This window comes from Dipodomys merriami, unplaced genomic scaffold (genome assembly GCF_024711535.1).
Source record: "Dipodomys merriami isolate MVZ:Mamm:240054 unplaced genomic scaffold, mDipMer1.0.p SCAF_13, whole genome shotgun sequence".
Lineage (NCBI taxonomy): Eukaryota > Metazoa > Chordata > Mammalia > Rodentia > Heteromyidae > Dipodomys > Dipodomys merriami.
In genome coordinates, this window is record NW_027202604.1 from 41,858,277 (window position 1) to 41,885,158 (window position 26,882).

Here is a 26,882-nt window from a genome sequence, read left to right on the forward strand (position 1 = left end):
CTGCCCGTGACACACACACCTGCCCGTGACACGCTCACCTGCCCATGACACGCTCACCTGCCCGTGACACGCACACCTGCCCGTGCCACGCTCACCTGCCCGTCCCACGCACACCTGCCCGTGACACGCACACCTGCCCGTGACACGCACACCTGCCCGTGACACGCTCACCTGCCCATCCCACGCACACCTGCCCGTGACACGCACACCTGCCCGTGACACGCACACCTGCCCATCCCACACTCACCTGCCTGTGACACGCATACCTGCCCGTGACATGCACACCTGCCCGTGACACGCACACCTGCCTGTGACATGCACACCTGCCCGTGACACGCACACCTGCCCGTGACACGCTCACCTGCCCATCCCACGCACACCTGCCCGTGACACGCACACCTGCCCGTGACACGCACACCTGCCCATCCCACACTCACCTGCCCGTGACACGCATACCTGCCCGTGACATGCACACCTGCCCGTGACACGCATACCTGCCCGTGACATGCACACCTGCCCGTGACACGCATACCTGCCCGTGACACGCACACCTGCCCGTCCCGCGCACACCTGCCCGTGACACGCACACCTGCCCGTCCACGCACACCTGCCCATGCCACACTCACCTGCCCATCCCACGCACACCTGCCCGTCCCACACTTACCTGCCCGTCCCACACTCACCTGCCTGTGACATGCACACCTGCCCGTCCATGCACACCTGCCCGTCCAGGCACACCTGCCCATCCCGTGCACACCTGCCCGTCCAGGCACACCTGCCCATCCATGCACACCTGCCCGTCCCACGCACACCTGCCCGTCCACGCACACCTGCCCGTCCAGGCACACCTGCCCGTCCCACGCACACCTGCCCATCCACGCACACCTGCCCATCCATGCACACCTGCCCGTCCCACGCACACCTGCCCGTCCACGCACACCTGCCCGTCCCACGCACACCTGCCCGTCCCACGCACACCTGCCCATCCACGCACACCTGCTCGTCCAGGCACACCTGTCCGTCCAGGCACACCTGCCCGTCCACGCACACCTGCCTGTCCCGCGCACATCTGCCCGTCCACGCACACCTGCCCGTGCCATGCACACCTGCCCATCCTACGCACTCCTGCCCATCCAGGCACACCTGCCCGTGCCACGCACACCTGCCCATGCCATGCACACCTGCCTGTCCCGCGCACACCTGCCCGTCCCACGCACACCTGCCCATCCACGCACACCTGCTCGTCCAGGCACACCTGTCCGTCCAGGCACACCTGTCCGTCCAGGCACACCTGCCCGTCCAGGCACACCTGCCCGTCCACGCACACTGCCCATTCACGCACACCTGCCCGTCCATGCACACCTGCCCGTCCACGCACACCTGGCTGCACAGACTCCCACAGAGGCTCTCACGGTGGCTCACCTGTCAGCCAGTCATGTGACTAAGCAAGGTCACCTCTCCCCCACGTGGACTGGTGTGTGGAGCCGCTGGACCCCGTGCGGTGGCACTGCTGCCGGCGGAGATGGGAAGGGGCCGGAGCTCAGGGAGCCCTGGCGTCAAGGGAAAGTAGGCTCTGTTTCCAAATGTCTCCCCCAGAGGCCGCCAGTCTTTCCTCCAACCTGCAACCCAAGAGGTCGGGTCAGAGGGACGTTGCAGGAGCTGGGGTGAGCCCTGGTGGGGCAGCTGTGCCATCAGGCCCCAGCCCCACCTCTGGCTGCCAGCCTCGCTCGAGCGCGTTTCAAGCCCGGTGCTCCTTGTCCGACTCTCATACTTGCAGCTGAGGGCCTGCGGCCCTCCTCCTCCCCGCCCACCCACGGGACTCCAGCAGTTCCGTTGCTTCTCCCGTATGGCCGCGCTGTGCCCTCCCCCCCCAGGACCACAGTCAGGCTGAGGCTGCAGACACCTAATAAAGTTGACTAATGGAGGACGGCTTGCACTTTGGTTTTCATATTGCAATTTGAAGTGCTTCCTTTGAGCAAAGGCCCAGTGCCTGGAGGAGATGGGTCCCCCGTCCAGGGGTGAGCCCGGGGGGCAGCGAGGGGCTCGGCGACCTGTCCTCAGGCATCAGAGGGGGGAAGGTCCTGAGGCCTCACCAAAGCGGCTCCCGAGCCCCAGCGACAGGGCTTCAAGGACGAGGCCTTTGCCGGGCAGAGGCTGGGGCCAGGCCCAGGCTCCCGTCAGCAAGGGAGCCCCCAGGGGAGGGCTGGGCCTGGCCAGGCCGTCCCAGGTCACCCAGGAGAGGGGTGCAGGCGTGCCCTCAGACCTGGCTGGGTCGGGTGGGCACCCCTCACAGCTGCCCCCCACTTGTTCTGGGTTACAGAGAGGGGCCACTGCCCCAGCACACACAGTCTCCCGGCCGGAGGCATCCCTGCCGCAGAAAGGCGGCCAGGAAGTCCGACGGCGGGCAGGAGGTCCGTGCCCGGCCCCTGGATCGGGTGATGGCCCTTGGCCTTGGGGAGCCAAGCTGGGGAGAGCCCAGGTAACCCAAGCCATGACTGCCTAGCCGGGCCTGCTGCTGGCTGCTACAATGTCAGAGTGAGTGCTGCCATCCTCCCTCGGGTCCCCAGCATGCTCTCTGAAGCCGCCGTCTTTGGGTAGCACACTCGGCTGTCCTGGGCCTTGGCCTGGTGATGAGCCTGTCACCAGCACCCAGGGGGCCTGCAGTGGCCCGCGTGGCTCTGGCCTGTGCTCCGCCTGCTGTGACACGCCAAGCTGACACCTCTGGGGCGGGAGGAAGCCGCACCCGCAGATGGCCTCCGGCCGGCTTTGTGCTGGAGAAGGGTCTGGATGCTGATCAGATAGCCCAAATCAGGAAGGGCAGCGGGGCTCAGAGGCCAGCCAAGGGGCCAGAGTGCCCCCCCCCCCGCCATGTGTGCCCTCCGGGCCTGCCAGCACAAGGTGGCGGCCGGGGAAGAGCCCAGACTCCTGTGGAGAGCCATTTCCTTCCCCCCATTCAATCTTGGCGTCTCCCCTCTAGCAGGTCTCTGCACTGCCCAGCGGGAGCAAAATGGCCACACAGCTTGGCCTTGGAGACACCAATCGTGCCGCTTGGTTCTTGTGACTGGTACTTTCATACTTTATCTTCATTCTGACGAGCGGAGCCGGGTTGCCACTGAAACCCTTCTGAAATAACGTAGTCAGAGACAAAGCCAGAGACAAACACACCAGCTAAACGTACTTAGCAAGTTCATGGAGATGCAGGAAGTGAAGGTCAAACACAAATGCAGTCTGGGAAGTCCTAGATTGAGGAAGGTCTGCAGAGTGCGCCTGGACTGGGCAGGCTGTGGGCAGAGTGGCCAGCTGGGGCCAGGACCTTCTCAAGACAGGGCTAGACCTGGAGCTCTCAAGACTTAGACCCCCAAGCTTTGGCCTGAACGAGGGCATGTCCTGTCCACACAGGCACAGGGCTGTGACTCCTCGCAGGCCTGCGGCCTGGCTGCCCAGGGGCTTGCCCTCTGCCTTTTGCTTGGATTTAGTCCACTCGAACACCACCACTGATGTACTTGCATTTTATGTCTGCTATCATACTTTTCTTCCCTAAATATCTCGTTTCCATTTGTTCTTAACTCACTCCGTATTGCTTTCTGAACTCTGGGCCTGGGCGCTGTCCCTCAGCTCTTCAGCTCAAGGCTAGCGCTCTACCACTTGAGCCACAGCGCCACTTCCGGCTTTCCTCTTTTTGCTTATGTGGTGCTGAGGAATCGAGCCCAGGGCCTCAGGCGTGCGAGGCCAGCACTCAGCCACTGAGCCACCTCAACTCTTTTCTAATATTAACTCTTTCATGTTGCTGTAAGTTTTTGTGTTGCTGTAACAGAATACCCAAGGTTGGCTACTATATACTGAGACAGGTCCACACAATTCTGGCTTCTGGCCCATCCAGTGTGGTATCAATATCCTGGTGGGCCTGATGTGTCACAAGGCAGAGACGCAGAAGAGAACCAGCTGTGTGCGGACAGCGCAGCATGAGTCCCGGGCTGCCTCTGACAGCCTCCACCCCTCCTCCAGTCTGGAGCTCTGACCTGAGCACCTGCCACACCTCCACCGGGCCGGCCTTGTGGACCAGCGCATCCTAACAGCAAACAGTGAAATATTTGTAGTAGTTTTCTCATTCCGAGTTATTTTCTTGAGTTGCTTGTGGGCTGTACATGTGGCAGCTGGTACCTGCCGTCCACCTGCTGGAGAACTGCACATCGCTGCCTGTCTTCAAAAACTCTAATGTAATCAGAGAACAAGAACACATATATGTCTTCAGTTTATTACCCTTGTCTTCATTTCCTTTCTCTTCATTGGTTCCCAGGATCTGCTCCCAACCGCGTCATTCCCAGCTCAGTTCCCAGGACTGCTTTCTGCTTTCAAACATACAAAACATTTCGTTATGGCACAGGCTACAGGAAACTGCAAACACAGTGTTTTATGTTTCAAACACATTACTGTACAGTACAGGCTGCAAAAAACTAGTGTTTTACAGTTTTAAAATTAAGAGGCGAGCCGGGCGCCGGTGGCTCACGCCTGTAATCCTAGCTACTCAGGAGGCTGAGATCTGAGGATCGCGGTTCAAAGCCAGCCCGGGCAGGAGAGACTGTGAGACTCCTATCTCCAATAAAACACCAGAAAACCGGAAGTGGTGCTGTAGCTCAAGTGGTAGAGCGCTCGCCTTGAGCTGAAGAGCTGAAGGACAGCACCCAGGCCCAGAGTTCAAGCCCCATGACCGACAAAAAAAAAAAAATTAAGAGGCGAGCTGGGTACCAGTGGCTCACACCTGTAATCCTAGCTACTCAGGAAGCTGAGATCTCAGGATGGTGGTTCAAAGATAGCCCTGGAAAAAAAGTCCCCGTGAAACTTTTATCTCCAATAACTACTCAAGAAAGCCAGAAGTGGCACTGTGGCTTAAGTGGTAGAGCACTAGCCTTAAGCACTAGCCTTAAGCACAAAGAAGCAGTGCCCAGACTGAGTTCAAGCCCCAGAACTGGCAAAAAAAGAAAAAGAGAAAAAGAAACACTATCCATTAAACTCTTTTATAATTATATAACTTCTTTCAGCCTACGCCGTCTCTCCAAATGACTCCCTGACCCCTCTTGCTTTTTCTGCATTTGCTGCAAGGAGGGTCTGTCTCCACATTTTGTTTGGGACTGGATTTTCCCCATCTTTGAAAACTAGCTTCCTTTAATTATTTTTGTTTGTGCTAGGGATGCAACCCTACATGTAAGATTGCTAGTATTTCTCATTTAGTACCTCTATTGTTTGTCTTCAGTTCTTATTAGCACATACTAATTGTACAATAGGCAGGGCTCACCGTGATTTTTTTTGTTGTTGTTGGTTGTGGGACTTGAACTCTGGGCCTGGGCGTTGTCCCTCAGCTCTTCAGCTCAAGGCTAGCGCTCTACCACTTGAGCCACAGTGCCACATCTGGTTTTCTGGTGGTTTATTGGAGATACTCTCACAGACTTTCCTGCCCGGCCTGGCTTTGAACCGTGATCCTCAGATCTCAGCCTCCTGAGAGCTAGGTGACAGGCGTGGGCCAGGGGCGCCTAGCTTCAGTGATAAAACGTGCCCATCCCCAGCATTTGTGGTGAGAGGTCGCCCATCTGCCCATTTCACTGGGGCATCTCATTTTTGTCCAACTACTTTTAACTTTTTTTTTTGGGGGGGTGGTCTGGTCGTGGGGTCTGAACTCTGGGCCTGGGTGCTGTCCCTCAGCTCTTCAGCTCAAGGCTAGTGCTCTACCACTTGAGCCACAGCGCCACTTTTGGCTTTTTCTGCTTATGTGGTGCTGAAGAATGGAACATGCAAGGCAAGCGCTCTACCACTGAGCCACCTTCCCAGCCCACTTCTTTTGGTTTTTGTCTTTCAACCTTTTCTTTTTTGTGCTAGTGCTCTGGATGTGAATGTCTTTGTAAACGTCCTACTTGATACTCTTGAGGCTCTTGGTGTGTCTACTCATGACTTTCATCACATTCCATTTCTCCTCTCCCGAGCATGTGTGAGCTTAGTGGTGTCTGTGTTACTCTCTACTCACAGCCTCTGTGCAGATCTGAGGTTTCTTTTCTCGGCCAGTTCAACTCCACCACTGAACCGAGTGAATGGTTGCTGTTTCAGAATGTTCACTGGGGTTTTCTGTAGTTTCCCTTCCTTCTCTGACATCTCTGGAGTGACACTGTCTTCCACGCCCCTGCCGTCAACGCTGTCCTCCATGTCTGAGCTTATGCAGAACCGCTGCTCTGAAGAGCACGGGTGAAGTGTGACACGCCCCTCACAGTGCGTTTGCTGTCCGCCTTGTTTTCCCTATACGTTGTACATACGCTCTATGACCTGCACAGGGCTCCCGGCCCCTCTCTGGGGCTCTGCTTCGATGGCTAACCAAGTATGCCACGCACCCAAGTTCCATCCTGTCTCAGGGCTGGGTAAGTCTGCTGTTTGATGAAGGCCTTACTCACTCACCAGCTGAAGGATAATCAGGTCATCTCCAGAGTGGAACAATGGGGAATAAAAGACACTTCAAGCATTTGTGTGTAGGTGTGCAGAAGACTGGACGTGGGATTACTGGGTCACAGCTTCACTGTGAGCTGCACCCCAAAGGCAAAGTGCCACCCAGTCCCACGCAGCAGCGGTACGCTCTGGTACCAGTGCGGCTGTCGCTTGGCTTTTGCTCCAGCCTGAGAGGACACTCAGGGGATGGCGGACCCTCAGGGTTCTCTTGCTGCTCCGAGTGTCCCACACCTAGATACTGGCTCGCATTAATACCAGGCATCGCTCTCCTGTGGTGTAGTTTTCTGCTGAGCCCAGGAGAGCTGGTATTGGTCTTCTTCCATTGTCTGACTGGCTGATCTGCAATCACCAATCTCCCTTTAACTGCTTGCCACCAAAACCCACGTCACTGCTGAGTTCACTGGCCCGACACGTCCATGCTTTGTGACAAGGCCATGTCCTCGGGGCTCCCTGGCACTCTCTGAATTTAAGGTCTGGCCCCAGCTCAGAACCGTTTTAAATGACACCCAATGTGCAGGGAGTGAGGCGGCCGCTTGCTCTTGAGGGCAGTGGTGGCAAGCTCGGGAGCTTGTGAGGCGGGGTCTGCGGAGTTGAACCTCGGCGGCACACCACTGGGCAGCAGAGGGCTGAGCGCAAGTGTCGGAGCCGCAGCGTCAGTCCTGCTTTTCTTCGTAAAGCTTTACTAGAACGTAGCATAGCTATGTCCACCCACTTACTATTGTCTCTAGCTACTTTTGTGCAACAGGAGCAGAGCTGAACATCACAGCAGAGACCCACAGTATTTTCCATCTGCTGCTTCTGAGAAGTGTGGCAGAGACGGCCAGTCAGAGAACTTCTGACCTGCGTGCGGCTGAACAGCTGTGTCCACTCTATAAACCTCACTGAGCTCTGACTCACAATTTGTGTATCTTTGTATGTAGTTTAGCAAAAGTAAACACACTTTAAAAAAACCAAAAAGGCAAACTTCCCGCAAGGCCAAAGGAAAAGGGCAAGCGGCAGGACCAGGGCAGAGGTGGAAGGGCTTGCTGAGCTTGGCGCACAGAAGGGGACGGGTGGGCGGGTGGGCGGACGCTACACAGAATCAGGTTGGAAATCCAAGTAACCCTAGTAGTTAAACACAGATGCTCCTCCTGGAAGAGAAGGCTGCCATGGGCGCAAGGATCGCAGACTTAGTGGAATAAAGCCAGGATAGCCATCTACGTTTGACTTTCATGAGCATTTTAAACTACATCCCGAGTGCTACATGTGATAGGCTTCCCCTCCCTGCTTTCCTGACATTCAGAGTTAACGGGGGTGGGTGTCAGCAGCACTGTCCTCTGGCAGCCAAGAGAAATGGACCAGGAAACCCTGAGTGGGGTGCTCAGGCCAAGCTGCAGACAGGGGTGCCGGTGCGGAAGCGAGGAAGCTCCAACTCCACGCCCTCTCCCCTCCTCAGCAACCAGACAGCGGCAGCCCCGGCCCCGCCCCGCTGAGGGCTCCGGAAGGGAGAAGACACTCACAAAGATTTGGTCATCTGAAGGGTTCAGACTTCTCAAGCACAGCAAAACTCTAGGCTAGCAGAAGAGCAGCCAGATAGGCTGTAGAGAAGCAAGACAGAATCTAAAACACAAACACGGACTCGAGGAAGCCTGCAGAGACCAGTCCCGCTAGAGAACATGAAAACGCCAACCAGTACTTGCAAAGTCAAACCAACTAAAAGATGGCGGGTCAGTTACAGACAATCTAAGGAAAGAAATGCAACACAATAAGCGGTTTTGCTTAGCTGAGTAACAGGTATGAAGCAGTCTCAAATACAATATCCTCAGGGAAGAAGCCCACTTTCAAAGGTGAAAAACTCATCTGAACTATAGGAAATACACCGGTGGTGGCCAGGGCAATGGCCGTGGTGGTGACTGAATGGCTGCCTTTCTCAAGCTTGCATAATTGTTCACAAAAAGAAATGTTAATTGTGTTGTAATAAATAAATACTTATCTTGGCACTACTGTAGTTTGAACTCAAGGGTGGGGAGTGAGGGGCAGACACCTAGAGGTCTGAGGTGCCCCCACCCCCACCCAGTGGCTCCTGAGGGCTTGCTGGACCCTTCCAGTGTTAAACTGTGGGTGCTGTGATGGGAGATCATCCTAGACAGAGGATAAATGTGCTCCGTGAGACTGGTCAGGTGAGCAGACAGTATGAAGAACTCAGGGGAACTGTCCCAGGAGCCTGGATACTCTAGTCTGCATGAAGTGGAGCAGCGTCTGCATGTTGTCTACATCTATGCTCCTTTGTAAATTCGTTCCATGTTGCCACAACACCTCATGTACTAAAAATGTTATCCAAGTACTTGTTACACTGCACTGTTGAGATCAAGGGCAAGTCTTAGATGTTCCATACAGGTGCAATCTGTGTAGTAAATATTTTCCATCTTCAGATGCTTGCATCCCCAGATTCCATTCCACAGATGCAGAGCTGACAAGATTTTGTAGGCGTAGTTAAGTATTTCCTCAATAACGTAGCGGAACGTCGTCCAGCCAATGAGAGACCGTGAGAGCAAGTGTGGTTTCCCTGAGTGAGCATATTGCTGTGGACCACCATGCCTGCCTCTTTTTAGCCTGTCGCCTATCAGGACTTTAAGACTTGCCCAGCCAGAACTCCAGTCCGTGTAGTAAATTTTTCTAGTTGTTTCTCTATCACATCTTTCAACCTACCTACATACCGTCTATTTTTATTGTCAATTGCAAAGCTTGAACTCAGGGCCTGGGCACTGTACCTGAGCCTCTTTGTGCTCATGACTAGCACACTACCATTGAGCCACAGCACCACTTCCGGTTTTCTAGTGGTTTATTGGAGATAAGAGTCTCAGACTTTCCTGCCTAGCACGGCTTTGAACCACGATCCTCAGATCTCAGCCTCCTGAGTAGCTAGGATTACAGGCACAAGCCACTGGTGCCCAGCTACAACACCGCTTTTTTGAGATTAGCTGGATTAAAACTTATCTCATGGGAACTTTTCTGCCTGGGCTGGCTTCAAAATGCAGTTCTCAGATCTCAGCCTCCTGAATAGATACGATTACAGGGCGAGTCACTGGAGCCTGGCTCCACCCGTTTTTACCTTTGTGCACATCGTCTGTGGTAGAACCTTGGCAATGCTATCCCCGTACTTTCCTCCTGTGTTGTCTGATCCCAGACACAGGGATCCTCTTGGAGTTTCCCCTTTGGCCAAGGTTTCAAGCACACCTGCCTGCCTTCCCTCTTCTCCCCTTTTCCTCCTCTGGAGGCCTGGGCCCAACTGTCCGCCTCTGCTAGGTCTCAACAGCTGTGATGGAGCCTGGCTTCTCCACCCACAGCTCTGGTGCTGTATTACCCAGCGTAGCCACACAAGTCTACCTTTGTCCAAACCACTCTCCACATTCTCCTCCCACCTTCCTCCCTCTGAGGGACCCCGACAGGCGATGGCCGTCTCCCAGCCCCCTCCTCAGGTAAGCGTGGTCGGTCCTGTAGCACATGCATGGAGTGCGCGAATGCTGTTCAGCTTCCAGGCTGTGCGTCAAGAGGACCCTCTCCTCGCCCTTCTTCCACCTCAGAAGACCAGAGGGGCATGGGGACCCTTAAGGAGGGGAGCCCTCCAATGGAGCCTGAGCTGAGTGCTACCTGGACTTCCACCTGGCTTATGATGCTAGGGTTTTATATCTTTAATAAATCTTGGCAGCTGGGCTGGGAAGGTGGCTCAGTGGTAGAGAGCTTGCCTTACATGCCTGAGGCCCTGGGTTCGATTCCTCAGCACCACATAAGCAAAAAGAAAAAAGCCGGAAGTGGCGCTGTGGCTCAAGTGGTAGAGCACTAGCCTTGAGCTGAAGAGCTGAGGGACAGCGCCTACTCCCAGGGTTCAGGCCCACAACCGGACCCTCCCCCGCCAAAAAAAATAAATCTTGGCAGCAAAGTTGCCCTAAGCTTTTTCACTCCTGGTGCTCTGCCACTTGAGCCATAGCTCCACTTCTGGCATTTCCGGCAATTAGCTGGAGATAAGAGTCTCATACTTTCTTGCCAGGGCTGGCTTTGAATCACAAACTTCAGATCTCAGGCTCCTGAATAGCTAGGATTACAGACATTGAGTCACACTGGCACTCAGCTAAAACATTTTTGTCATTTCACTAAAATATCACTTGTTAGCCAGGTGCCAGTGGCTCACACCTGTAAACTGAAGTGGCGCTGTGGCTCAAGTGGTAGAGCACTTGCCTTGAGCTGAAGAGCTCAGGGATAGCGCCCATGCCCAGAGGTCAGGCCCCTTGACCAACCAAAAAAAAAAAAAAAAAATCACTTGTTAAGGTCAAAACACTGTAGAACATATTTCTCAATGGTTAACCATTCTATTCATTGCTCTTGCATTGAACATACAGAATGTAGACTTCCAAGTCATTCATCAAAGTCCAATTCCTATCAGTTTGCAATTACTTCTGATACTATGAGGCAGTAAAAGTTTGAGAGAAAAATGTTTCCTGACTTTGATCTTGTGTTTGTGTGCTGATTCCTTCACAGTAGCAAAAGATATCCTAGGCTGAGATCCAGCACTATTATAATCTCTTCATTGTTCTTCTCTAGGTAAACAAGATTCATGTCTGTTTACATATTTTAAAATACTAGAGGTGACTTTATCAAGATGTACTGTGCTACAAGTTTAGAACTCACATTTCAGAGTGAAACCGTGAGAGTGATACCAATGCTTCTAACCTGAATATTTAGAAAATTGCTGTTTGTAAGAAAAACAAAAAGAACTCATGAAGATACTGTGCAGATGAGACCCTCATAGAAATGCTCCTCATAGGTAGATCCACCCATTCCTCCATCTAATCACCCATCCACCCACTCTAAATGGAGAAGCAGGATCGTCTCATGGAAAGGTGTATTCCTATATTTATTTGAATTAAGAAATAAAATCCAATTTTCTGGGAGAAAATAAATTACAATGGCTCGATAGTATCTAGAGTTGACACAGCCAATTGTATGTTTTCTATAAGTAAATACTAAAGTGCAGTAAAATATTATATGTTATTCTGAGAAAAAGATGCATTGTATTCATAAAGAGACACGTGGGAAGGCAGCTCAGGGGTGGAGCGCTCGCCCGCATGCATGAGGCCCTGGGTTCGAGTCCTCAGCACCACAGCAGAAAAAGCGGGAAGTAGCGCTGTGGCTCATATAGTGGAGAACCCGCCTTAAGCTGCAGAGCTGAGGAGCAGCGCCCAGGCTCAGCTGCCCAGCGCCCAGCTGCCCAGGCCCAGCTGTCCAGCGCCCAGGCCCAGCTCCCCAAGGCCCAGGTGCCCAGCGCCCAGGCCCAGCGCCCAGGCCCAGCTGCCCAGTGCCCAGGCCCAGCGCCCAGGCCCGGCTGCCCAGCGCCCAGGCCTGGCTGCCCAGCGCCCAGGCCCGGCTCCCCAGCTCCCCAGTGCCCAAGCCCAGCTCCCCAGCGCCCAGGCCCAGCTGCCCAGCTCCCCAGCGCCCAGGCCCAGCTGTCCAGCGCCCAGGCCCAGCTCCCCAAGGCCCAGCTGCCCAGCGCCCAGGCCCAGCTGCCCAGCGCCCAGGCCCAGCGTCCAGGCCCAGCTGCCCAGCGCCCAGCGCCCAGGCCCAGCTGCCCAGCGCCCAGGCCCGGCTGCCCAGCGCCCAGGCCCGGCTGCCCAGCGCCCAGGCCCGGCTGCCCAGCGCCCAGGCCCAGCTCCCCAAGGCTCAGCTGCCCAGGCCCAGCTGCCCAGCGCCCAGGCCCAGCTCCCCAAGGCTCAGCTGCCCAGGCCCAGCTGCCCAGCGTCCAGGCCCAGCTGCCCAGCATCCAGGCCCAGCTCCCCAAGGCTCAGCTGCCCAGCATCCAGGCCCAGCTCCCCAAGGCTCAGCTGCCCAGCATCCAGGCCCAGCCCCCCAAGGCTCAGCTGCCCAGGCCCAGCTGCCCAGCGTCCAGGCCCAGCTGCCTGGCGCCCAGGCTCAGCTGTCCAGCGCCCAGCGCCCAGGCTCAGCTGCCCAGCGTCCAGGCCCAGCTGCCCAGCACCCAGGCCCAGCTGCCCAGCGTCCAGGCCCAGCTGCCCAGCGCCCAGCACCCAGCTGCCTAGCGCCCAGGCCCAGCTGCCCAGCATCCAGGCCCAGCTGCCCAGCGCCCAGGCCCAGCGTCCAGGCCCAGCTGCCCAGCGCCCAGCGCCCAGGCCCAGAGTCCAGGCCCAGCTGCCCAGCGCCCAGCTGCCCAGCGCCCAGGCCCAGCTGCCCAGCGTCCAGGCCCAGCGTCCAGGCCCGGCTGCCCAGCGTCCAGGCCCGGCTGCCCAGCGTCCAGGCCCGGCTGCCCAGCGCCCAGGCCCAGCGTCCAGGCCCAGCGCCCAGGCCCAGTGTCCAGGCCCAGCGCCCAGGCCCAGCGTCCAGGCCCAGCGCCCAGGCCCAGCGTCCAGGCCCAGCTGCCCAGCGCCCAGGCCCAGCTCCCCAAGGCTCAGCTGCCCAGGCCCAGCTGCCCAGCGCCCAGCGCCCAGCTGCCCAGCGCCCAGGCCCAGCTGCCCAGTGCCCAGGCCCAGCGTCCAGGCCCAGCTGCCCAGCGTCCAGGCCCAGCGTCCAGGCCCAGCGCCCAGGCCCAGCGTCCAGGCCCAGCGCCCAGGCCCAGCGTCCAGGCCCAGCTGCCCAGTGCCCAGGCCCAGCGTCCAGGCCCGGCTGCCCAGTGCCCAGGTCCAGCGTCCAGGCCCAGCGCCCAGGCCCAGCGTCCAGGCCCAGCGTCCAGGCCCAGCTGCCCAGTGCCCAGCGTCCAGGCCCAGCGCCCAGGCCCAGCGTCCAGGCCCAGCGCCCAGGCCCGGCTGCCCAGTGCCCAGGCCCAGCGTCCAGGCCCAGCGCCCAGGCCCAGCGCCCAGGCCCGGCTGCCCAGTGCCCAGCGCCCAGGCCCAGCGTCCAGGCCCAGCGCCCAGGCCCAGCGCCCAGGCCCGGCTGCCCAGTGCCCAGCGCCCAGGCCCAGCGTCCAGGCCCAGTGCCCAGGCCCAGCGTCCAGGCCCAGCTGCCCGGCTGCCCAGCTGCCCAGCTGCCGTCTCTCCCCGGGGTCACTGCTCACGGACGGCCCTCGGCCCCGGCGGGCGTTCACGGAAGATTAAGTCTCCGGGACCGGGGCGAGGCCTCGGCCTCGGGGGTGAGCCGCCGTTCCCCGTCCCGCGCCCGGCCTCCCGGCGTGCCTCGCGCCGGCCTCCCGGCGTGCCTCGCGCCGTCCTCCCGGCAGGCGCCGGGCGCTCCGACGCACGCCGGGAGTCGTGGTCCCGGCGGAGGCGACGCGGCCGCCGCTGCGCGTGGCAGGAAGCGGAAGCGGAAGCGGAAGCGGCGCGCTCGCCCCGCCCCGCCCCGCCGCGCCGCGCCGCTCGCCGCCCGGCTAGCACTGACGTGTCGCTCGGAGGAGCCGCCGCGCCGCGGACCGCGGAGCCTGTGTCGCCGGGCAGAGGGAGCGGAGCGGACGCCGGGACCTCGCAGCCTCCGCCATGGCGAGTGAGTCCGGCGGGCCCCGACCCGCCCGCGATCGGGAGCCCGCGAGCCGGGGGTCCGGGTCCCGCCCGGCGCCCCTCGGACTCCCCGCCCGGCGCCCCTCGGGCTCCCCGGCCCCCAGGCCCGGCCCCGGCGCCCCTCGGGCTCCCCGCCCGGCGCCCCTCGGGCTCCCCGCCCGGCCCCCCTCGGGCTCCCCGCCCGGCCCCCCTCGGACTCCCCGCCCGGCCCCCCTCGGGCTCCCCGCCCGGCCCCCCTCGGGCTCCCCGCCCGGCCCCCCTCGGGCTCCCCGCCCGGCGCCCCTCGGACTCCCCGCCCGGCGCCCCTCGGACTCCCCGCCCGGCGCCCCTCGGGCTCCCCGCCCGGCGCCCCTCGGGCTCCCCGCCCGGCGCCCCTCGGGCTCCCCGCCCGGCCCCCCTCGGGCTCCCCGGCCCCCAGGCCCGGCCCCGGCCCCCCTCGGGCTCCCTGCCCGGCGCCCCTCGGACTCCCCGCCCGGCCCCCCTCGGGCTCCCCGCCCGGCCCCCCTCGGGCTCCCCGGCCCCCAGGCCCGGCCCCGGCCCCCCTCGGGCTCCCCGCCCGGCGCCCCTCAGACTCCCCGGCCCCCCTCGGACTCCCCGCCCGGCGCCCCTCGGGCTCCCCGGCCCCCAGGCCCGGCCCCGGCCCCCCTCGGGCTCCCCGCCCGGCGCCCCTCAGACTCCCCGGCCCCCCTCGGGCTCCCCGCCCGGCGCCCCTCGGGCTCCCCGGCCCTCAGGCCCGGCCCGCTCCCGGCCTAGTCCCCGCAAAGCGTGGCCCGCCTGGCCTCGGCGGTCTCCGGCTCCCCGGTAGGCCGCAGGTTTCGGAGACTAACTCCCCTTCTTTTGTTTCTTCATCAAAGTCAAATTTCTGGAAGTCATCAAGCCCTTCTGTGTCATCCTGCCGGAGATACAAAAACCGGAGAGGAAGGTAAGCCTAAGGAAACGTCAGTGAACACCCCAAACGGAAGCTTCCTGTCTCCCCCGCCTGCAGTGTGTGTACCTGGTTGCTTTTTATCCCTTCCCTCATGTGGGATGTCTTTTCTGGCTGGATGTCGTGCCTCAGGTTTGTCCTGCCCCAGAAATGGACGTGGGTGGTGAGTGGGATGCTCAGCCAGGATCCCGGTGGGGTGACCACCCTCTCACCACCTGCAGGGAGTATCAGCCACCAAAGGGAAAGGCAGCTGCTTTGTAGGTAGCTGGTCGTGGTACTCAAGGCTGCTGCCATGTACAGCAGGTACACTAACACTAGAAAAGCGGCGCTGTGTTGAGTATCCATTTCTGGGACTGCTCTACTACAGACAGGGGGTGTTGTCAAGGCAAGAGATTCTAAGGAAGTTTTAATTAGCTCAGATTTTCTGTGTCATGTGTTCACATGTTTGTGTGTGGTTAACATCCACACAGAAACTTGGAATCAACTTTCAGTTTTTACTTAAAATGGTTTGAAATAAACACTTGAGATGCAGTCTGCCTGTGACAGTGAAGTCTACAGTGCTGCTAGTCCCCTTGGTTCAGCAGCTTCAGAGCCCACACGACTGGGCTCCATCCTCTGTACTGCTCACATTAGCTGTGTGTCCTTGGTCTCTGAGGAGAAGTGAACAAGGAAGACAGGTGCAAGATACAGCAGCGGCTCAGAAAGGAATTCTGTCTGGGAGCAGTGATGTTTGATGGTGGTTTTGAAGGAGAAAGACGTTTAGAGTACGAGAATGCATTCCCGGCAAAGGCAGAGAAGACAGGGCCCAAGTGAGTGGGACGTGTAGTTCGCATCCGTGGAACGTAACGGTACAGATGAGTGGAAAAGGGACAGACAGTTTAGAAAATGGCTTTGGAGATAAAAGTGTTTCAGTGACTTTTGCCGGAGTGGGTAAGCACCCATGGTACTGAGCCAAGGTAGATTTAGAGACTTTTTTGGAGGCAGAGACAGGACTTGGGAAAGAGCTTTTCAAGATTTATTGTTAAACTTGGTTGTAATCAGGAGACCGAGTCAGTCAAAAATGAAGTCTTGAAAACTTTGTCTTATGTGGCTCAGTGGCGGAGTGTGTGAGGCTCTGAGTTCAATTCCAGCACAACAAAGGGAAAAAGTGTTAATTTTGCCGCAAGCTCGTCGTGGCTTATGTGAAGTGGCGTGCCTTCCCTGCCATCTTCTAAGGAAGAAGAGTTCTTAGGAAAGGGGGGGTTCTTCCCAGTCAGTGCTTGAGCACAGCCGTGTGCCGATGCGTGCTGCCTAGAGCACATCACGGCTCACGCATAGGACGTAGCTTCTGACCCGAGAGCTCAGGGCTCCAACAGTGCGTAGTTCTGCCTCAACCCAAGGGGCACAGTACTGCTCGTCCTTGAGCTCGCCAGGGCTAGCAGAAGACAAGAGTTTTCCTACCGCCCTGTGACAGGCCTTGGGCAGGAGAGTGTGATCCCTGACAGGCTGTAAAATCATTCTTGTCCTCTGTTTGACTTACGCATCTGAGAAGAGGTGACGTTCTTGAAGCTAAGCAGGTGGTATCATATACAGCAAGCAAGCTACAGCTCTTCCTGCCCTCCCCTAGTGCTGTGGCACACTTTTACCTTTGAGTCATAGAAAACACAGTATTGGTCAGTCCCAGATTCCAAAGTTATGGTTGCTTCCCAAGTCATCAAATGAAAAGTGATTGCTGTGTGTCTCGAAGGCTGTGTGTTTTACAAGTGACTTTCTGTAGCATCAGTCTTGCTGGTGTTTCTGCTTGGACCTTCTGGCTGAGGGCCCGGGACAGCTCGCTTAGCCTTCCCCGAGCCACCTTGCTTGTTGTCATGGGTGATGATCCTGTGTGGTGGGTGAACTGAGGATCCTTGCGTTCTCTCAGCACAAGAAGGGTATGCAGCAGATGGTGTTGAGTCTTGGTACTGTTCTGTGCATGGCTTGACTTCTCTGGTGAATGGGAATGGGGTTCATCTTGACTCTCTATGTAGTAATTTACTCGTGAAAATAACTTCTTTCCCTTGTCTAGATTCAGTTCAAGGAGAAAGTGCTGTGGACAGCCATCACCCTCTTTATCTTCCTAGTGTGCTGCCAGGTGAGCCCCATTGCCTTGCTTGGTGTTGGGAGGTGGGGGAGGAGGACAGTGTGCTGACCCCAGTCCCCATCCCTGCTCTCCAGATTCCCCTGTTTGGTATCATGTCTTCAGACTCCGCCGACCCTTTCTATTGGATGAGAGTGATTCTGGCCTCTAACCGAGGTAGGTCCCATCTCGTTTTGTCTTCTCCGCACACTGGACTTGAATAGCCTCATTTTCTTTAATTATGGGCTTTGGCTTTGTGTGGAACTCCAGCAGTTTTTGTAGCTTGTGTAGCCTGGAAGAGCAGGGGATGCAGGCAGGTCAGCATACCATGGGAAAGGCTTATCTCTATGTTGCTCATCGCATTTGGAACTGGGTCTGGATGCGATACAAAACCTATGATAACAGTACAGGTCCACATCATTGAGAACTTTGAAAGCATGGAAAAATACCTGAAATTAGGACATGTCCATTGATAACATTCTTTGCAATATAAATTGTTTCTCAACTGCATCTTCTTATCTGTAGGTTATGTATATATGTCAGAAAACACATAACAGTTTTGCAAAACCATTTACCTGTATGTGAGAGGATTTTGAATGTGCATTTTGGTACTGCATTTGATTGACTCATTTTAAAAAAATAGAGTTCAAATTAAGTTCCACATCAGAAGTGTGACTCATTTGAGCATATGCACAATAGAAGTAGGAGTTTGTTTACAGCTAGACACAATTGTGCTGACCCTCTTCCCAGACTTTCCAGAGATAATTTGAATGTTGTCCTTTATTAACTGATGGAGAGAAGCACCTTTCTTATCTCTGAAACCAGAATAGATCTGTTTCTGGTGCATTTAAATGCCACCGTCTGTTCTTGATGCTTGTCTTCCTAAACAGAAGAGAATGCTACCTGGCGGGCTGAATGGAATGAAGTTGTATTTTCATGGCTGATAGGATGGGGGTGCTCTGTAAATTAAATGCTGCTAGCACACCGAAACTTTCGCATAGGATTTGAGGGGGATGCGGCTCATTTTTTAGCAGCAGTGCCTGGCTTTTCCCAGGCTGGCATTAACTCGAGGACCCCCCCCCCCCCCGCCCCTTCTCTGCAGGCACGCTGATGGAGCTGGGCATCTCTCCCATTGTCACCTCCGGCCTCATTATGCAGCTCCTGGCTGGCGCCAAGATAATCGAAGTTGGCGACACCCCAAAAGACCGAGCCCTCTTCAATGGAGCCCAAAAGTGTAAGAAAGACTGAATAACACTCGATGTCTATATTGAAATTCTGAATTTGCTTTAAAGTTTGGGGACATTACAGCAGTTGTGCTTTCTGCTCCTCGCATCCTTGGCTGCCGGCTCTGGGGTGCTCTGTGGCTGTTACAGAGAGTGATGCCAGGTGTGGGGGTCGGCTCGGCAGGGGTGTGGGCACAGGGCTCGGAGGCCGTCCTTCTCAGGAGAAGGTGGGCTGCTGCAGGACGGGCACCGGGGCTCTCCAGCAGCCTGGCACGGAGGAGCTACTTGGCAGGGCTGCTTTCCCTGTGTTGAAAGGCCTAGCAGGAAAGGTGAGAGCACTGTTGGGAAACCTGTTTTTCCCTGGTAACATGGGAGGAACAGGACCTGCTGAGCAGCACAGGGCAGGGTTGCTGGCCACCAGAATCAGCCATGCTTTGTGGCAGTGTGCAGAGGCTTGGAGCAGGAACTGCCCAGGGCATCCTCTGCGGCCCCACATCCACATCTGATGCACACCTTTTTAAATGAGTAGGTTGAATAATTGAATACATCTGACTTTATATGTTGGACACACAGATCAAGAGTTTAAAATGCACGTCTTGTGTGTGTGCATGCTGGCCAGTACTGGGCCTTGAACTCAGCCTAGCACTTTGTTGCTCGTAGCTGGCACTCTTGCCACGTGAGCTGTGCTCCAGACATCTGGCATTTTGCCTGTTAATCGGAAATAAGAGTCTCTTGAGACTTCTCTTATCTAGTTTGGCTTTGAACTCCACCCTCTAGGTCTCAGGTTCCTGAGTAGCTAGGGTTATAGGTGTGGTACCTTTTTTGTTGTTGGTGGTGGTGCTGGTGGTGGTGGTCGTCATGGGGCATGAACGCTGTCCCTCAGCTCTTCAGCTCAAGGCAAGCACTCTACCACTGAGCCGCCTTCCCAGCCCCACTGGTACCTTCTTGCAACACCATTTTAAAAGTACAGATCAGTTTTTTTTCTCTTTGCTCTTGGCAAATTTTTTTGTTATTTTTTTTCTGCCCTAGGAACTCAGAGCTGTTGCCCAGAGCAATGGGAGAGTGCTTGCTGCACAGGCTCTGGATTCTTGCCCCAGCACTGCAAAGGAGGGGAAGTTATAAAAAGGACTTAGGAAAGTCACATAGGGCCATACAGTGGCTGAAGTCTGTAATTCAGCCATCAGAGGTGCAGGTGGACAGGACTGAACTGGTCAAGGCAAATAGTGAGGTCCCATCTCATCCAAAAAAAAAAAAAACGTCGGTGTCGGAGGACTGGGGTTCAGGCAGGCCTGGGCCTAAAGCATGCGACCCTACCTGGGAGGTCACCTGTCCCGCAGACTCAAGGCCCTGAGTTCAAACTTGTTTTGCCAAAAAAAAAAAACAACAAAAGAACAGTTAAGTAGGACCTCTATTTTATGGATATTTGAACAATTTTATATCAGGTGGTAGACTAAATAGAAAAATTTAAATTAAAGCCCACATGCACTTGAGAGACCTAACATGGAGAGCCCAGTAAAGCATGCTCATGCCTTCCGGTAAAAAACGAGATGTAGGAAGCAACGTCCATAAACACTTCATTAGGCAAAAGAGCGGAGGAAGTGACTGAGAACCAAGTTGGTGGCATTCTGAGGCTTCCCCTTTAAGAATAGATACTTAGAAAACCATGAACTTAGCCGGGCGCCGGTGGCTCACGCCTGTAATCCTAGCTACTCAGGAGGCTGAGATCTGAGGATCGCGGTTCAAAGCCAGCCCGGGCAGGAGAGACCGTGAGACTCCTATCTCCAATAAACCACCAGAAAACCAGAAGTGGCACTGTGGCTCAAGTGGTAGAGCGCTCGCCTTGAGCTGAAGAGCTGAGGGACAACGCCCAAGAGTTCAAGCCCCACGACCGACCAAAAAAAAAAAAAAAAAAAAAGAAAACCATGAACTTAGAGTGGGATTGTGCTGTTCCCAAGTTCTGAACTTAGACCGGGGTGGTGGGGCTGTGGTTAGGAGCACCCACAGAGAGCTCTGCTCCTCCCCCTGTGATGGAATGGCCTGGGGAAAGGCTGGCCTGAGGAGCAGGCCTAGGCAAAGGCCTCAGCCACCCTGCCCTGTGGGTGGGAACGCCCCCCACCCAGCTGTTTGCACTGAGCCATGCCTGTCTCCTGACATGCAGTATTTGGCATGATCATTACCATCGGCCAGTCCATCGTGTATGTGATGACGGGGATGTATGGAGACCCTTCTGAGATGGGCGCTGGGATCTGCCTGCTGATCACCATCCAGGTAAGGGCCGAGCAGTCCCAGATGGTGAGTCTCAACCGTGCGGCCATGGGCCTGTTGCTGGAGACACCAGTGACCTTGTGTTTGCCCTTCTGACTCCACCAGAGGGAGGCTGAGGACACACCGAGCAGCTTCAAGTTTATACTGAGAATCTAATTACTGAGGCAGGAGGGACCTGTGCCCCTGGGAACACTGACCCACAGTCTTCGGTTTTTACAGCTCTTCGTGGCTGGCTTAATCGTACTGCTTTTGGATGAGCTCCTACAGAAGGGGTACGGGCTGGGCTCTGGCATTTCCCTCTTCATCGCCACTAACATCTGTGAGACCATCGTCTGGAAGGCCTTCAGCCCCACCACCGTCAACACTGGCCGAGGTGTGTGCAGGCCCGTTCCCTCCACTCACTGGCACTGGGTGTGTCAGCATGTGAGCCGCCTCCTCCTCCTTTCCCAGTGCGAACCTCCATTTCAAGGAAGTGGCACCACCTTAGCTAGCTGTCTTCTGAGGGCCACCTGGGTTTCCCCCAGCTTTTCATTGGGAACAAGCAGTATGTGTTCCCTGCTGCTGTTGGTGAAACGTTGTCTGTGGTGGAACTGCCGTGCCAAGGCCCTGGGCCCTGCAAGCCCAGCCTTGAAGGAGCCTGAGCTTGGGGTCTGCCTCAGGCCCCATGCGGTGGGCGCTGAGTGCTCCGCACACAGCTCCCCTGCTAAACCTTGGTTTCCAGGACCAAGTAAGAAGTGCCGGAAGCCAGGGCGGCGGTGGTGCCACATGCGATCACGGCACTGCCCATGGTGCCGACGCATGGCATGGTGGCATGGTTTGCTGCATTTCATCTGCTAGTGCCTCAGAAATCTTATTTCAGAGGTGCTTTTAGTAGACATACCTATTAGTGCGAGGAAGGCGGTTGTGAGAAGAAAGGCTTGGTTAATTTTTTGATCTGTTAGTCAGAAGGGTCCTCTGAGGGACACTCATGTGCATGTTAACGTATTTTCTTGGAGTCGGGTGCACGTGTGTCTCCAGAGGAGGAAATGGTGGTGGTGATGTTGAGAGAGAGAGAAGAGGCAGGATGAGAGGTGGTTCTTCGTGGTCACTTGTATGGCATTAGGAGGGCCTGGGGTCCAGGGCCAGGCTTGCAAGCTGGGCGTGCAAGGGAGAGGCTGGGGCACTGTAGCGGAGGTGAGCAAGGACTGCCTCTAGCCTCGGGGTGCCTGTTGGAAAGAAGCGGCCGCAGGGCCAGACTGGACGGACGGGAGCAGGCAGGGGACGGGAAGGGTGGATTTGCTGCCCAGGCCCCGGCAGGCCAGGCTGCCTCCATGGCAGTGGAGAGGCGTGTGGTGCTGTGGGGAACAGAGGCACTCTAGGGAGGGGCCCCTGGCTGCACAGCCAGGGACGGCGTGGTCGGGCCGGCAGGTGAGCAGGAGCAGGGGCACTGGCAGCTCGCAGCCACGCTATGGCATGGCATGGTGCGGGGCGCTCGAGGGCTGCTCCAGCTGGCAGGGGCGGGCACGGGTCGGTGGTTGGGGAAGGAGACTCAGGCAGACTGACCACTGCTGCTTTCCTGGCAGTGGGAATAACCTGGAACTGGGAATTTGCAGAAACAGCCGGGCATGAAACAGCTTGTGCCCAGGCACCGCTAACAGGTAGAGCCTCGTTTCTGGAGATTGGGCAGGTAGTGAATTTTAAGAAATAATTAGGAGAGGTAGGACCTGACCTGACGGTGTCAGCCAGCCTTCATCCCACAGGTCCTCCCTGGTCCTGGGAGACACGTGCTGGGTATTGTGGGAGTTAAGGAAAACTCTGAAAATGGTGAGGGAAGAATGAGCAAGTGTGTGTGTGGCTGGGAGCAGGTGAACAAGGCCCAGTGTGGGTGGTGAGTGCGCGGTGTTTGGTGGGAGGAGGGGAAGCAGGTCCCTCCCCTCTGCCTCCCGAGTTGCCCTGGCTTCCTCCTCTGTGAAGTCAGAGCAGCCCCTGGCTCTGGCCCCCGGTGCCAAGTTCTGTGCAGGTGAAATGGACGTTGCTAACCAAAGGTGAGAGAGATTTGCTTTTATCTTAAATTTCTCCATTGTTCCAAAAATGTCTGGGCCTTCAGGCACTGGGCCCAGCTTCCTGGGCTCATCTGTCTGCCTGTTCCTGGACCTCAGGCAGCGCAGCACCCTGCCACCGGCCCGCCTCCTCTGGCACCATCTTGTGTAGGGCATAGATTCCCAATTGGCTTGGACCACGTGTGGGCAAGGGTGTATGGGGCAGGATCCCTGAGCCGTGGCCGGGGCAGCTGCTCTCAGCCTTTCAGTGGGGAAAGGGCGCTACCCCTTCTGGCTGAGTTCTGCACTTCTGCGGTTGGGACTTCTCAATTAGGGACCGTCATCCCACACAGCGGAGTCACTTGCTCAGTTCACAGCTGTAGTCCGAGTCCTTTATAGAAGAAAATGAAGTGACCCAGAAGTCCTCTTTCCCACCCAGAAGTCCTCTTTCCCTGTGGTGTCGTGGATGCTGTGTAATTGTGTCCACACTGTTCCTCTCCACGTGTGCCCTCCTTTGCCACAGGAATGGAGTTCGAAGGTGCTATCATAGCACTCTTCCACCTGCTGGCCACGCGCACCGACAAAGTCCGTGCACTGCGAGAGGCCTTCTACCGCCAGAACCTCCCCAACCTCATGAATCTGATCGCCACCATCTTTGTCTTTGCCGTGGTCATCTACTTCCAGGTGCGCAGTGTGCCGGGGCCGGGGGGGGGGGGGGGGTGGAGGGAGGGGTTGTTCCACCCCTTCCTGAACCATCAGGCTCACAGCCGAGCTGCTTCCCAGTTCCTGACTCATGTGAGCTAGCGTCCTGCCTCCCGGTGTTGACTGGAGAGAGAGCACGGCAGTTAGCCGGGCGGCCACCCTGCACCCAAGCACTCTGGGTCAGAGGCAGGAGCATGGGGAGTTCAGCTGTCGAAAGAACGCTTGTGGGGAGACATGTGTTTCTTCCTGAAGGTCAAACACATGGGTCTCTTGTGCCGGTCTTGCTCATCAGATGTGTGCTTAGGAGCACGCTAGTTCTGTACAGGTCCAGTGGCTGTTTGCAATTGGACCAGTACCCACACCCCGGGCAGCCTCTTCCGGGTGCCGTGCACAGAAGACATGCTCTGTCCTCTCGCAGGGCTTCCGTGTAGACCTGCCAATCAAGTCGGCGCGCTACCGTGGCCAGTACAACACCTACCCCATCAAGCTCTTCTACACCTCCAACATTCCCATCATCCTGCAGTCCGCGCTGGTGTCCAACCTCTACGTCATCTCCCAGATGCTGTCCGCTCGCTTCAGTGGGAACTTGCTGGTCAGCCTGCTGGGCACGTGGTCGGTGAGTGTGGCCGCCGCGGTGTCTGGCCGCTATGTGTCTTGCTACGGCCAAATATTCCACTCATTGGTTTTTCCTAATTAGAAAATTAGCTCACGGTTTTCTCTACTTTCTTTTCTTTCTGTGCTGGTCCTGGGGGTGAGCCCTGCACCCTGTGCTGTAATTCAACTTTTTCACCCAGGGTTGGCGCTCTATGCTTGAGCCATGCATGGTCTTGATTGTCTGATGAATTGGAGATAATGAGTCTATTTGTCCACCTGGGCTGGTTTCAAACCTTGATTCTCACATCTCAGCCTCCAAGCCTTCAGTGCCTAGCTAGCACTTCTCCATCCCCTCTGGGTGCTTGGTGCATGTATGCATGCCTGTGTGTGAGCCAGCACGCTGAAGGCCATCTCTGTGCAGGACACGTCTTCCGGGGGCCCGGCGCGGGCCTACCCTGTCGGCGGCCTGTGCTATTACCTGTCCCCTCCAGAGTCGTTCAGCTCTGTGCTGGAGGACCCTGTCCACGCAGCTGTGTACATCGTGTTCATGCTGGGCTCCTGCGCCTTCTTCTCCAAAACATGGATCGAGGTCTCGGGCTCCTCTGCCAAGGATGTGAGTACACACCAGCGCTCCATGGAAGCGCTGCCATGCGCGGGAGGCCCTCCCCTTGGAGGGGCAGCTGAGAAAGGCTAGGCGGGCAGAGTGCCAAAGCGGCCACTGCCTCTGAGAGCCCGGAGGTGGACACTTGTCGTGCCCCTAAGAGCCCCCGATGGCTCTGGACTCTTGTCTGCAGGTTGCCAAGCAGCTGAAAGAGCAGCAGATGGTGATGAGAGGCCACCGGGAGACCTCCATGGTCCACGAGCTCAACCGGTGAGTGCGGCCCCAGTGGCCCTGGGCACTGCGTGGGTGCTGCTGGCCCTCCTGGGGGCGGGCAGCCATCGGGCCGGGCAGCTGGCATGTGTGTGGTGTGGGCGCAAAGGAGGTGGTTGCCAGGTGCAGCTGTCCTGCCCCCTAGGGGGAGAGGAGAAAGGTCGGGATCGGGATCGGAGGGTGGCTCAGGCTGCAGGGCAGTTGGACGGACGTGGCACTGACCTCGGCAGTGTGGCACATGGTGCAGGCTTTCTGTCCCAAGAGCATGGGTGCCACTGTCGCTGGAAAGCTGCCAGTGCACAGGCTGTGCTCCTCAACACCATCAGAGCCAGGTGGCAGGGCAGGTGTCCTGACGGGACATGTGAGCAGCCAGGAAACTCCAGCTGACCTTGTAATTGTGCCTGGCCGGAGCCCAGACCATCCACTCCACTCACCTTTAGATAAATCCTCAGTCCTGACATGCATACACTGAACAGCAGCTCATCTTGAAGCAACTTGGCAAGGGCAAGACTGGCCCACGCCTTGTGTGCATCTGAAGTGTCCCAAGTCCAGGTGGCCTGCTCAGGGAGTGGCAGGTGGGGGATCTGCCGGGTAGGGACCCGGGCTGAGCTCAGGCCACCTACTGCCACCCCCAGGTACATCCCCACAGCAGCGGCCTTTGGCGGGCTGTGCATCGGGGCCCTCTCGGTCCTGGCGGACTTCCTAGGTGCCATCGGGTCTGGAACTGGGATCCTGCTTGCCGTGACCATCATCTACCAGTACTTCGAGATCTTCGTGAAGGAGCAGAGCGAGGTGGGCAGCATGGGAGCCCTTCTGTTCTGAGCCTCAGCTTCCGTGGACCAGGGGGGAGCGTGCCCCGTGGAGTGCGCAGCTGTGGCACGTGGACTTGATTTAATGATGCTTTTTAAATTTCTTATCCTTTCATTCCACTGTGTAAAGTGCTAGATTTTCCAGTTTGAAATTATTCTTTTTCTCGTGGCATTGGCAGAAGCCTGTAGAAGTGAGGTGACTGCCAGAGGGTCGTGGCGGCCAGCTGTCCACTTAGTTCCCTGTAAACCTTCGATCCCGCTCCCCGCTCCCCCCCCCTCCCCTGCCCCAACCCGAAGGAAGCACAAGCGAAGGTCTGCACCTCCTCCTGGCCACAGGCGAGGCTGGAGGCTTGGAGGCAGATCCTGCGTCTCCTGGGCACCTGGCCTCGGACATCTCCAGCGCGCCCGCCGGTGCTTAGCTCTGCGACGGGCCCTGCGCTGCGCGAGGCTGCGCGCGGGTGTGCGGGGCGGCGTGCGGCTGGGCGCCCCTCTCGCGGCCCCTGGGGCGCCGTCCCCTGGCGCTCGCGCCTCGGCCGCGCTTTAGTTTCTCACTGTGCTTGGGACCAAAGCGCAGCCGCGCTGCTGTCTGCGGTCAGCAGAGGAGCGGCCTGGCGGCCGGGCTGGGGCGCCGCCGGCCTGTCAGGGGCCCGCCCGCGGCCCGGCCCCGTCACGCGTGGCCTTGTCTAGACCCGGTCCCGTCCGCGCGGGGCGGGACGTCACTGTGGACGAGCGAGAGACGAATAAAGCCGACTTTGTACAGCTGCGTGGCGCCTTCTCTCGGGGGGGGGGGGGGGGGGGGGAAGGGAGGGCGGGGGGCGCGGCCTCCTCAGGGCCCGGCCGAGGGGGGGAGGGCGGGGGGCGCGGCCTCCTCAGGGCCCGGGGGGGGGGGGGGGGGCGCGGCCTTGTGCGCGGCCTCCTCAGCGGGCGCGCGCAGCCCCGTCCGGCCCGGTCGGGGTCGGGGTCTGGTCGCAGGGCCGCCCGCCGGCCTGGGGCTCTCGGACGCCTCTGCGGCCCCCCCCCCCCCCGCCTCGAGTCCCCGCCCCCTTCTCGGCCTGGGGCCGCCCGCGAACCACCGCCCCGGACGCCGGGACGGCCCTCCTCCCTCCGGCGGCCCCACCCCCGCCGCCAGGTGCGCAGACGCGCATGCGCACGCGTCCCCGCGGGGTGGGGCGGGGCCGGGCCCGCACCGTCCACCACCATCCATCACCCGCTCTGACGGCGCGGGGCGGGCGGCGCGGGCCTGGCGGCGCCCATCTTATCGCGGCCGCCCAGCCGCGGTCCGCGCATTGATCGCGGCCGAGCCCGGGTCAGCGCGGCCGGCGGCCTGACAGCCGCATCCATCCGCCGCGCCGCCATTAATCACGGCCGCCGACAGGGCCGCCCGGGGCGGGACGACGCGAGGGACGAGGCCTGCGACCCCGG

The 26,882-nt window shown here is 58.0% G+C and overlaps 1 protein-coding gene and 1 long non-coding RNA gene across 2 annotated transcripts; one reads left to right on the top strand and one right to left on the bottom strand.

Moving 5' to 3' along the window:
• Positions 1–1,205: 1,205 nt before the first annotated feature.
• Positions 1,206–5,993, bottom strand: LOC138824873 (uncharacterized). Its single transcript, XR_011371206.1, has 3 exons — positions 5,294–5,993; positions 4,261–4,346; positions 1,206–1,619 (listed from the first exon to the last, which is right to left on the bottom strand). It is a non-coding gene; the product is annotated as an uncharacterized lncRNA (long non-coding RNA).
• Positions 5,994–13,818: 7,825 nt separating this feature from the next.
• LOC138824874 (protein transport protein Sec61 subunit alpha) lies at positions 13,819–26,219 on the top strand. Its single transcript, XM_070019295.1, has 12 exons — positions 13,819–13,944; positions 14,813–14,880; positions 16,928–16,993; positions 17,077–17,155; positions 18,081–18,212; positions 20,360–20,469; positions 20,686–20,839; positions 23,008–23,168; positions 23,605–23,802; positions 24,202–24,393; positions 24,575–24,651; positions 25,287–26,219. The coding sequence occupies exons 1-12, from the start codon at positions 13,938–13,940 to the stop codon at positions 25,471–25,473; spliced, it is 1,431 nt and encodes a 476-aa protein (XP_069875396.1). The 5' UTR covers positions 13,819–13,937; the 3' UTR covers positions 25,474–26,219.
• Positions 26,220–26,882: the final 663 nt, after the last annotated feature.